This window comes from Alligator mississippiensis, chromosome 1, assembly GCF_030867095.1.
Source record: "Alligator mississippiensis isolate rAllMis1 chromosome 1, rAllMis1, whole genome shotgun sequence".
NCBI lineage: Eukaryota > Metazoa > Chordata > Crocodylia > Alligatoridae > Alligator > Alligator mississippiensis.
In genome coordinates this window covers 50,922,337-50,935,087 of record NC_081824.1, presented here as the reverse complement: position 1 = coordinate 50,935,087, position 12,751 = coordinate 50,922,337, and the positions used below count along the sequence as shown (strand labels likewise).

Here is a 12,751-nt window from a genome sequence, read left to right as displayed (position 1 = left end):
ATTACAACTTGTCCCAGCCAGAATTTAGGGTATTTGTGGCACAAGGGGCATGGACGTCTGATAAGGTTTTGTGCCACTGTAAAAAAATTGATGGTGGCACAAAGATGACATCTGCTTACAGCTCTACTGGTATTTTCAATAATATCTGTTAAAGTCTACTTTAGTTCTGGGTTCCTGTAAATACATGCATCACAACTTGGACTTTTATTATGTGGTATGTCAATTTCTGAGTTTTTCTTTAAGTCATAATTGTCATCCTGAGAGCAAGTTATTGAGCAAGACACTTCCATGATATCTTTATAATTGCAGCTTTATGGGAAATATGGCTTTATATGATTTATTAAATATTATATTATTTTAAAATATTAATTTTAAAATAAAGGGAATTTGGCTTTTTTAATACCATGACAAGTAGCTTAATGTTTTGTGCAGCGCTTTACATTCTTAAGTGAGAATGCCCAGTCCTATTTATAGTACCTACAGGGAAATAACCAAAGTTTGCCAGATAAGATGCACTGGTTTTTATACTGTGAGTAATAGACTATTTTGTTACCAGTGGAAAATGTATGTTGGTTGTTTTTCTTATCTCTCATTACAGTGTATTCATAGTGAAAACCTGAATGTGTTTGGTTTATTTCTCAGATTTCCATGGATGAAATAACAGCCAAGAAAGAACAAATAGCTGAGGCTTTGCAGACTACACAGTCATTTTTGGCAAAACACAGTGACAAGTATGTTAATTTTTATCACTCCATTCTCTGATATTGTAAATGAAACAGAAGTGAGTTTTTTACAAGGAACAGACCAATATTTTATGTTAGTTTCAATAAATTTTGTTTTACATGTCTGTATACCATTTTATTTCTATTTTATTTTTTTTCCCATTTAGAAAAGAGCTTGATTAGGTGACTATATCCTTGATTAGGTTACAAAACAAATAAAAAACTTTTTATAACACCTTTAAAAACCTTTTCTTAAAAGCTTTTTATAGCAGTATTCATCTGAAGGATTTCAAAACACTTTAAAGTTTTAGCAAACTAATATGCAAACTAATTTAGGATATTACTAAAGCATTTGCTATGGTATGTTATAATGCTTGCTATTGAAGTTAACTCATATTGGCTTGGTTGGTGATCAGTGAACAGTTAGAGGCACATACTATATTTCTAATCCCAGAATGTCCCCAAGAAAGTTGCATTTTTCTCAGAGGAGTTTGTTTTTAATTGTATTTGATGATTGCAGGCAACTCCCTTATAATGCATATTAATAATTAGTCTAAAAAAACAAGGTGGTATCTGCTGTCATTTTTAAACAATCGCATAATGTGTTTCTTGTCACCCACTAAACCTTTTCAGCTCTATGAGTAATTGATCCCTTACCTTTTAATTTTTTCATAGAATGACAGGTGAAGAGAAAAATGAAATAGAAAAACAAGTGAAATCCTTGCAGGAAGGCTACAACTTACTGTCTAATGAAGCTTTGAAACAACTGCAGGAGGTCCAATATTTGAGTGATGAAAAGATGGAGGAAAAGGTAATAGTGCAGAAAACTTTGCATTGTATTCCTATCTGAAATATGTTGCTCCTTTTACTTTTGCTGCATGGTTATGGACAGTATATAAACACTTAAAGAAGAAATTGCATTTGATTGTATGTATCAGGATGCTATAATTTGAATTAAATGACTGCAGTTTGTATAGTATAATAAGTAGTTTTATGTGTGCATATAAACATTCTGTTCATCAAAATTTGTGCAGAGTCTTAATACAGTGTGCCTTGCATGATGAGATAAAGCAAATCATTCATCACTTAACTCTTCTCTTAAAAGTCATCCTCTGATTGCTAGATAAGTATGTGTTTGTGCTGCAAAAATATGACACTATAAAATAACATGGGTTAATTTCTACTTTATACTCTCCCAAATACATTCTAGACGATAAGTAATGGTCCAGATTTTCTTTAAATTCTAATTGGGTATATAGTTGGGGGCATGCACAATAATGAAATATTGCAAATACATTTATGAATAGATCTGAATCTTAAATACAGAATTTTGAATTCTGTCAAAAATGTATTTCAAAGGTATGTGTGCATATACATGTAGAAGCAATGTCTTGTGTAATTAGTTTAGAATAATATCAAACTGATTACATGCTTTCCATGCCAACTAGTTACAGTATACGGGTGCTATAATATTGATTCCACATTATTGGGTGTCTGTGCAAAAATGCTGTATGCTGTAAACATGAATAGCATGGATGTTTTGTATCACATACTGTTTCTGATTATTCTGACCTTTCACAGACACTTAGAGCATGAAAATTTGCCTTCCAGGTATATGTCCTACTTGCTCACTATACAATCATCTATTCTGTTGTCTTTCACTAACCCTATTTATGTATGCAAAGCATAGGTTTTCAATTCACAGATGCATGTTGATTTTAAATCTTTTATCACATCGTGTGCTGTTGATTCACTGACATAGATTACTTGCGCATTTGAGCTGCTAACATTCACAGCATTGCTCCAGTCCTGGTAAGTAGATGATTTTATGCTTAGCATGTATTCAAAAGCCAAAAAAAAGTTTAATATGTACAATCCACAAAAATCTTAATACTTCTTTTATATCCCTTTTTAGGTGGATAACGTCATTGCTGGTATCATTGATCAAACTACTGGAGAAGTCCTTTCAGTATTTCAGTCTGTTCTGAAAGGTTTAATAGACTATGATACTGGAATTAGGTTGCTTGAGAATCAACTGATTCTATCTGGCCTAATTTCGCCAGAATTAGGTCTGTGTTTTGATCTTGAAGAAGCTAAAGCACATGAACTTATTGATGAACAGACTCTACAGCAACTGCAGGAATTAAGTAATGCTAAAAAAATTATTTCAGAGTTATCATTCATAAATATTCCAGTTATATATGCTTTAGATCAAGGTATAATTTCAGAGTCTTTGGCTATTAAAATTCTTGAGAATCAGCTTTCTACTGGGTATCTGATTGTGCCAGGTAGTGGAGACCATTTAACACTGCACAAAGCTTTTGAGAAGAATCTGATTTCTCCAGCACTGTTTTCAAAGCTTTTGGAAAGACAAGATACCTACAAAGATCTCATAGACCCCAACACTGCAGAAAAGATTTCTCTTGAGGAGATGATTCAGAGAAGCATAATTCATGAAGAAACAGGGTTACGACTTCTACCTGTGAAATCACTAGAAAAAGGTAGAATCACACTAAAATGTAGGAGGAAGATTACTATTTTGAGGGCAGCCCATGAAGGACTCATTGACCGTGAAACTATGTTCAGGTTGCTGGGGGCACAGCTGCTCTCTGGAGGTATAATTGAACCTGCCTCAGGGCAAAGAATGACAGTGGAAGAAGCCATGAAAGAAGGAGTGATAGATCAGGATACTGCTTCTGGGATTCTGACCTACCAGGTTCAAACTGGAGGAATCTTCTGCTCAAATTCAGCCAAACGCTTAACTGTAGATGAAGCTATACAGTGCAACCTAATATCATCTACCAGTGCACTGTTGATACTGGAAGCAAAGCGAGGCTTTGTTGGCCTCATCTGGCCTCATACTGGTGAAATATTCCCAGTATCCACATGTTTACATCAAGGAATGATAACAAATGAGCTGGCCTGCAAAATATTAAATGGCAGGCAGAAAATAGCTGCTCTCTATGTTCCAGAAACTTGTGAAGTACTCAGTCTGGATAATGCTGCACAATTAGGGCTAATAGATGGTAGTACTGTGAATGTTTTGAACCATGTGATCTTACCTGATAAAATGCCTAACCTGGAAGATTTAGAGTCTTCTTCTAAAAATGTTGCGAGATGGTTATCATCTTATGAATTTCAGCCATCTGTATTTCATGATCGTGAGCAAGAACAAGAAGAGTCTGGTACCGAAGAGCCTATACTTCATAGTTCAGAGCATGCCAAAAAGTTATTCGTGTCATATCTGATGATAAATAGTTATATGGATGCAAACACTGGGCAGAGACTCCTGTTGTATGATGGAGAACTAGATGAAGCTGTCAGCATGCTGGTGGAAGGTGGTGATTATGCATACAGTACTGATGTGGCAGAAGGAGGATTCACTAGCACATGCATAAATTCAAAAGGAATAGATCTGAAGCAATCTAGAAATGTTATGTTCAGTAATGTCACAAGGAATGTCTTGATTGTGCATAATGATGCACAGAACACTTTCAGTGACAGTAACATAAAGCAATCTGAAGAAAATATTCAGAATGATAAATGTTCCCAGGAAAAAGATTTCTGCAATAGAGCAGATTATTTTAATGCTAACGGTTTTGAACAGTCTGAACATACAGATAACATGTTTTTAGATGAACCTGGAGAAAAACCTGGAAGTATAGTAAGTAGCACTCAAAACTCTGAAAAGGAAAATGCAATCAAAAGTTTTCAGGAGTATCCTGAACAGAAACAAATGGAACTGTGTAAGCCTGTACATCAGCTAGCAAACTCTGGAAATATTGAAGGGCATCCCCTAAGTGACTTACAAACCAATCTTATTTCAACAGGAGATAAAAACAAAATTAGCATATCAGATGAAAGAGAGGGTAGGGAAAAAGAGACTTGTAAAACGTTAGGAAATGTATTGGGTGTGAACGATTTGACGAGTTATAGTGAAGTCAGTACAGTAGAAGAAAGCAGTGATATTACTTATGGTCAGGAGAACAATTCAACATGTAGGCCTTACCTTTTGCAGCCTGCTGATGCAAGTATGTTAATTGGTAAAGATAAGAGAAAAGATGATGTTCACAGCAGTCCCAATTTATTTGGAAATGCTGACATTGGAAAGAGACTTTCTGGAGAACTTCATGGTAAAGAATTAGTGAATCAATTTGTTTGTTATGATTATGAGCATGGCACATCGCAGTCTGGAGATAATGAATATGGTGAGCTACTGGTAGACAGCTATACTGACACACTTGGCAAGCCGTTCCTAGAAAACTATAGTGAAGAGCATTGTGGACCATCACTAGAAAACTGTACTGATCCACATAGCAGGTCAACCCTGGAGGTTCATACCAATTCATATCATGGATTACCCTTAGTGGATCATACTGATGGCCTCTGGAAGCTACCTTTGGAAGAAAATAGAGATGCTCATTGCAGGACTCTGTTGGAAGACAATATTGATATACATGGTGGTCAGCCTCTGGGAGGCAGTACCGACATGGTTGGTACGCAACTGGTAGAGGACAACAGTGTTACATACAGCAACATAATTCTCGGAGATAGTGTGTGTAAACCTTGTGCTCTACCAGTGGGAGGGAATGAAGGCATCCTTCAGTCTGAAATTGAGCACTTGCAGCATGAGTATGACAGCAAAACCTGCAGCTCTCCTCAGTTTGCTGATGCTTATGACATGCCTCAGACTGATGATGATGATGATGATGCCTATGACACTTCTCAGGCTGATGATGACGACGACGATGATGCCTATGACACTCCTCGGGTTGATGATGATGAGGATGATGCCTATGACACTCCTCAGGTTTCAGACGATGATTCATCTGACACTTCTGAAGATGAGGATGAGTATGATACCTCACAGCTTGAGGATGATGATACCCCAGAGCCTGAGGACATTCCTTTAGGTGTCCAGGAAGAATTAGATGATCTAATATGCATGAGAGAAGAAAAAAATTCTTTGCAAGTAGAAGTAGCCGATATTGGAGGAAGCATACAGTGCTCAGATGAAGTAAATCATTCAGATACACTTGAAAGTATAAATCTGGGCTCAGAAGGTGCCAGAATGTTGGAGACAATCCCTGAAGAAGAAATAGAAAGTACATGGACCTTGGAAAAGAAAGGGCAGAAACCAGAAATTACTTCAGAAAATGAAGAAAGCATGGAGAGCAGTCTTAGTTCCTTACTAAAGCTGTATGAAGATAAAGTCGAAGGAGATAGAAGTGAGGAATATGAAATGAAAACAGAGAGTGACTCTATTGAGGATAAGTATGAACAAATACAAGAGGAAGAGAAAGATTATGATTATATGGATTATGATTATGATAGCTATGACACTGACACTGGTGATGATGAAGTAATGGCTATTTATTACTCACAGCATCTTGATAAAAACACTGGTGACCAGTTCCTTGCCCCTTCAAAAGAAACTGAAGATAGGAAAAAATGCAATCAAAATATTGATACCCTGGATCATTATCATCCTTTAAAACCCATGGCAGATGATACTATTTTGCAGTTAGAATCCAATATTGAAAATAGTTCTGGTGAGGACAGTTTTGATTTTACAGATAAAAACAAAGGAGACATACAGCAAGAAATTGAAAGTCCTTACAAGGATTTTGTAGAAAGTAAACAAATATTAGAAGATGTTGCTGCAAGCCTTCAATCTGGAAATAGCCCGGGCACTGAATGGGTGTCATCTAGTAGTGAAGAAAGTAATACCACACTGCATAAAACTCATGTGTCTGGGCTTGGTCTGAATGAAGCAACTCTAATAAACTCTGTGCCTATTTGTGCATCACAGTCTACTTGTAGTAAGCTAATTACTAATGATAATAAAAATATTCAAATAGAAGATCTGCTACCTGACCACAGCATAAGTAAAAATAACAATATCATATCAAAATCATATTCAAATCATGGCCAAAGACAGAAGCCAGATGAGGATAGCATTCTTGCTGAAGAGCAAATAATAAATAAGGTGACCTGCATAGAACATTTTAGGGTAGATTCTTCCCAAATGGATGATAAAACCCTTAGGCCTGTGTCTTATATAAACAATAGTGATAGTCCATATTCAGTTACTGACCCAATACAAACAATCACAAATAAGAAACCTGGTCAAAGGGAAAAAGGTTTTGAAATGTCTAAACAAAATGCAAATATAGTTAATATTCTAAAAGACAGCCATTTTGCAGAATTAAGTAAAAGTCCCATTCATATGGAAAACCTCGGAGAAATATTTGATGCATCTGTTATTAAAGCAGGCACTGAATGTGCTGTTATGAATGAAGACAAAGTAAGTATTGGTCAAGACTCAGTTGATGCTAGGTCAGGACATTACAATGTGTTAGATACTGCGGAACCAGAAACTGAGGAAGAGTTTGATCTTTCCTCTTATTTGAAACAATGTGCAAAAAGTATAACAATAAAAAACATGTCAGAACTGGATGGGACTGACTCTTGTTACTTTGAGCAAGGTTTCACTGGGGAAAATGCTGTTCAGAATGCAAAACACTTAGTGAAAGCTGACAGTATAACTGATAGTGGGGGAACTGATCCAAACAAATTAAACTCAGAAACTGAGACTCCTCTCCTGACAGTTACGGTAAAATCAAAGGAAGTTAAAGTTATCAAAGAAAAAGGAACTGTTACTTATCAAAAAGCTGACAATGCTCTTAAAGATACTTCCAATAATAACATTCTATGTGGCCATGAATTTGCCTTGAAGAAAGTTAACATGTTAGGAGGTACTGAGAATACCCAAGAACCAGGGGACAGTAAAACCACGTGTCCTGAGAAACACATACATACAACAAATTTTTCAGCTGGATGTTTGGGTAATATAAGTGATAGCTTTGGCAATAGTGCACGGGAGGAATATGAAACATTGGTTTGTCATAGCAGTGGACAAGTCATTAAGGGAGAGAATGTCTTAACCAATGAAACGATGTTCTTTGAAAATGGTATCAGGAAAGAAATGACAGTTGAATCACTGCAGAGAGAAATGGTTTTCTTGGAAGACCCCCAAGCAGAGGAAGATATTTCACTTTCCCCTGAAGTATCTGACTTATTAATTGAAGATTTAAAAAATATTTTAAAAATCAAGTTGAAAGTCGGCAAGCAAGAAGGCGAACCTTTAAACTACTCTGACACAAAAAATTTAATGCAAAATGTGCTTAAAATGATTGGTGACACACACCTGGGGAATGAGACTTCCAGTGAGTCAAATATCAAGCCAGAAAATGATGAAATTAGATCTTCATTGGCAGCTGGTCCACCATGCATACCATCAGAGGATTATGACAGTATTCCATTATTTTGGCATGACAACAGAAGCCCTGACCTGCTTCGTGATATACTAAAGCCAGACTCCTACAAGCAGAAGATGGATAGTCCATCTGAAACAATGAATGAACAGTCCCAGAATGAAAGAGACCAAGAAATAAAAGGTACTGTTCCTAAACTTATTACTTCTCAACTTGAACAAATTTTCCAAATCCCACCCAGAGATGAATGTTCATATAGGTTAGAGAAGCTTATGAGAGATTTGACAAAGGAGTTGTTTACCAGCTCCCAGGCTGCTGATGCCTCCAAAGGTGATAAGTGTGAAGGCAAAGCAAAGGAGCTTTGTCCTTTTTTCTCAACAGAACTGTCAAATTTTGGATTGGAAACTCTAACAGGGAGCCCACTGGAACACAACACAGCTGTTGCTCTGAAAAATGACCAGCAGGCTGAGAAGTCAAGCAGCCCTCCCAAAAGCTTTCCTGAGGATGTTCTTAAAATTAAAGAAGCTGATCCACGAGATGACCACACTGACAAGGTGAGTAAAAATGGACTGTTATACATTTATACAATTATACATTCCATTTTAAAGGAATCACATGTTAAATATGGGAAAGCATTACTGAGCCAGGAAAAAGAACACTGAAGTGATAAATATAAAACAAATTGTAATGAAAGCAATTTTTATATTGCTTAATTTCTTAATTTTATGCATGTTGTTTAGATAATATTTCTTCTTTTTTAAATCTTATTTTCAGTTGATCAGTGGAGTACAGCTTTGTTTAAAGTACACTAAGAAACTGCAACAACATTTGACAGTGGTTCAGGATATGAAATTCCACTTAGATAATCAGCAGCCGATTAGTAACAACTTGGAAATGCTAAAATCCCAACTTGAACAATTAGAGGTAAGAGTTGTATATTGCTTATTTCTAAGGTGCACAAAGTAGCATTTGGATACCTTGGGTGCGTCCAGACAAGCGCGTATGTGCCTCTTGCAGCATGTGAAAGCCCTTTGAGATGCTGCAAGAGGCACATGCAGTAACAAAAAAAAATAAAAAATAACCTGGGCAAAAAAGTGTGCCAAAAAAAAAATATCTGGGGCAAAAATATTAATGAGGCAACTGGAGCCTCAGGTCCTCCACAGAGACACTCTGCCCCATCACCCGCTTGCTCCCCCATCCCTTCCAATCATTTCCCCACCCGGTCCCAGCCCCCAATCGCTGCCCTGCCCAGCCCCAGTGTCACTCAAAAAACCCCCACCCACTCCCTACAAAAATATCCGTTACTGGCTGTAGCAACGGCTGTCGGGGCCGCTGGGGCCTCATGGCAGAGTCCTCCTGCATGGCAGGGGGCAGCGGGGAGCAGCCCCAGCCGCCTGGCACCCGTGCTGTCGCTGTCAGATCAGGCGGATGCAGCGCAGCTTGGCAGAGCACCTCACACTGTCCGGGAGCTCAGGGCTGCTGGGGCTGAGCGGCACTGGGCTCCAAGTGTCAGCTGGAGCCGCCCCAAGATACCAGACAGTGCGTGGTGCCTTGCGGTACATCATGGCGCCCTTCCGAGCCGTGAAACACCCGCATGATCTGACAGTGGCAGCGTGGATTCCAGGTGGCTGGGGACGCTGTCTGCTGCACACTGCCGCATGGTGGGGCTCTGCCATGAGGCCCTAGCAGCCCCAACAGCCACTGCTACGGCCAGTGAGTGCGGGGTTTGGGGTTTTTTTGTTTTGTTTTTGAGTGCCGGGACATATGGGCAGGCAGTATGCTTCAGCAGCAGGGCAAGGGACAGCCACAGAGACCTCTGGCTGGTTACCAAAGCGTGTCTATGGAGGACCTGAGCATCCAGTTGCCTCAGGGCATGGCCCAGGACCGTGCCTGGCACTGTTGTTTCATAGTGTGTTTTTTTTACCCCTGGATATCCAGGGGTCTAAGTTTGCCCCCGTGCTGCAAATATGCAGCACAGGGAATGTTTTTTTGTTTCCGCATGTGTGTCTTCCATGTCTCAAAGGGGTTTGAGATGCTGCAAGAGGCACGTGTGTGCTTGTTTGGATGTGCCTCTTGATGGTGAATGCTAGAAATAGTCCCAAGAGCAAGAGATAGCACATTCCGTTCAAATTTTAAAATTAAATTAATTAAATTACTTAATTTACATTTAAACCTCTTTTTATAAGTATATTTAATACACCTGATATATATTTTTGCAGTCATTTGAATCAGGACTGGCCAGTTTTGCTGCTGTTCTAAAAAAAGATCTGAAGTCTACGGAGGAGTTTTTAAAGTCTTATCACAAAGATATTCCTAAAGAGCAACTTAAGGAGCTAAAAATAAGCTATGAATATGTGCAGAAGGCTTTTTATGTGGTCTGTGATATATCTTCAAATCTTGCAAAACAAATAGTCCTTGCTGTTGACACTGAAATGGTATGTACCTATCTAACTTCTTTGTTTCTTTGTTTACTTGTTTGAAGTAGTTCAACTTAAAAGGAATATTTTGTTTTGGTTTTATCTAAATAAAAATAAATGTTTACAGGTTTCCCTTCCCAATCACAGTTTTGCAAACCGTGGTTTTGAGTATCCATGGTTAATATTCTGTAAACCATTTTGGGTAACACGGTATAGTTTTGGCTAACCATGGTTTTCTGTGGCCATGCATCAGCCTGCCACCCCCTGGCCCTGCTCGTGCCTCCCCTTCTCCCCCACCCCACAGCCCGTGCTCCTCCAGCCAGAGGTGGCCCTCAGCCCTGCCGGAGATGCACTCAGTGGCGGGAAGCTCCCCTACCTGTGGTGGCAGGGAACAGCGGGCCTGCTTGCCGCTGTTCCTTGCTGCCCTGCTTCCCTCCCCCATGACCCGACGTGACAGGGAGCAGAGAAGCTGCGTGAGGATCTCCTCACCCGCTGCTGCCCACTCTGTGCTGCCCTGGCAGTGCACCTTCTGTGCCTGCCACTGGTTTGAGGGGCGCAGCCCCATGCCTCAGCCCTCAGTGCAGCCCCGCGTGCAGCAGGTGCATCACTAGGACAATGGAGACTGAGGAACAGCAGGCGAGGAGATCCCTGCGTGGCTTCTCTGCTCCCTGCCGCACCGGGTTGTGGGGGAGGGAAACTGGGCTGCAGGGAACAGCATCCTCAGCCAGGTTGGGTTGTGGGACAGTCCAAGCCTGGTGGCTCAGCCAGGGGTGTGGGTGGGCAGGCCACCGTGTCCCTCCCCTCCTTTTCCCCCTCTCCCTACCCCTCCCCCAGGTAAGAGGGAAACACACCAGGGGAGATACTGCCACTTCACCCTGGGTATGCTCCGTCTCCACCTGCTGGCGCATACCCCCTGTAACCTGTCTAAGTACCCCTAGGGGTAGGCCTACACCCGGTTGACCACCCTGTGTATTAAAGGTAAGTAAAAATGATTTTTATACAAGTTTTCCTCGCCAACCATGGTTTTGCCAAACACAGTTTTGAGTATCCACGCTTAATATTCTATATACCATTTTGGCTACCATGGTATACAGTTTTGAATAACCATGGTTTTCTGTGGCTGTGCGTCAGCCTGCCACCTGCCATTTTCCCTGTAAGCTTTTTGTCTTACCAACCGCTGTTTTGCCAACCATGGGAACTTTCCAGAACCTAACCCCTGCAGTTGGCGAGGGAAATGTGTATTTTCTTTAATTTAATACCAGCTTGTGGCTTATTTGTCTATGATACTCTACATAAAGCTATAACTTCCCTTTCTAGTCTAAGCTTGCAGAACTGCATTGGGAACATCTAAGCAGACTTCAGAAGTTCTCAGACTGGATCAAAGAAAATAGTAAAATTGTGAATGATTTGATGGTAAATACAAGTGATATAGAGGATGTAAAGCAAAACTTACAACTACTTAAGGCAGGTATCATTTATGGTAAAAGTTAAAATAATGTAGGTATTTATTAAAAATTATTGTTTTATTTTATACAGTTGCACTTTAAATTGCAACTATTTCATGGGATATATTGCTTTAAATGACAAGTAAACATGTATAATAAGCCAACATTAAAACATTCATCTGCCTTTCCTTTTCTGAAACCCAAAGGAGGATTTTTGGCCAACAGAACAGATATCGTAGTGCTACCTTTGCCTGTAATTGCTGTAACAGATCTGATCACGGCCCTGGAAGTGTTCTGTTTCAGCCTGTCTTATTGTATTTATATCCTAATGCTGAAATGTCAGTTTTCACTAAATTTTACATATATTTCTCAAGCAGCACAGAGTAGATACTTAGACACAAAATCAAGGAAAAAAAATCGAGAATTATACATTTAAAAAACTGGAATACTTCAGTGAATAGACCAAGCATTTAAACACATATGTAAACTGTAAAATCCATGGTGACTATTAGGTTTGAATAAGTTTTCAAAATACTTAGTAATTTAATTGTATAGCTGAAAATGAGAGGTTTTTTTCTTACATTATGGATGTGGACAGAACGTGGCCACAAGGGTCAGAGAAAGTCAAGAAAAATAATACCTTAATTAAGCATGCTTATATTTCTACATCTTGAGATACTGTTTTTGCATCCCTGCATACTGTTTTTGCCAAGTAGATGAACTCAACTCTGGAGCCAACAATTCAGTTCTCCGGGTCAGTTAGTCCTCTGAAAAGTGAGGAGAGAGAAGAAAGAAAAAGGTGTTGAGCACCTACATTATTTGGCCCCTAACATAAGCAATCTTAATGATCATAAAGTCAATATTTCCACAAACTCAGCCAGTTGCCTGGT

The 12,751-nt window shown here is 39.3% G+C and overlaps 1 protein-coding gene across 18 annotated transcripts in view; it reads left to right on the top strand.

Moving 5' to 3' along the window:
* The window catches only part of DST (dystonin), a 494,468-nt gene that overhangs the window by 315,727 nt on the left and 165,990 nt on the right, over positions 1 to 12,751 (top strand). For 12 of the 18 annotated variants that reach the window (XM_019496873.2, XM_019496902.2, XM_059730546.1 and 9 more), the window contains 6 exons: positions 643 to 731; positions 1,398 to 1,533; positions 2,638 to 8,553; positions 8,774 to 8,923; positions 10,219 to 10,434; positions 11,734 to 11,880. In XM_019496873.2, coding sequence (XP_019352418.1) covers positions 643 to 731; positions 1,398 to 1,533; positions 2,638 to 8,553; positions 8,774 to 8,923; positions 10,219 to 10,434; positions 11,734 to 11,880 — 6,654 coding nt within the window. The remainder of the gene's footprint in view (positions 1 to 642; positions 732 to 1,397; positions 1,534 to 2,637; positions 8,554 to 8,773; positions 8,924 to 10,218; positions 10,435 to 11,733; positions 11,881 to 12,751) is intronic. The other 6 variants (XM_019496918.2, XM_019496913.2, XM_059730530.1 and 3 more) reach the window with 1 other exon arrangement.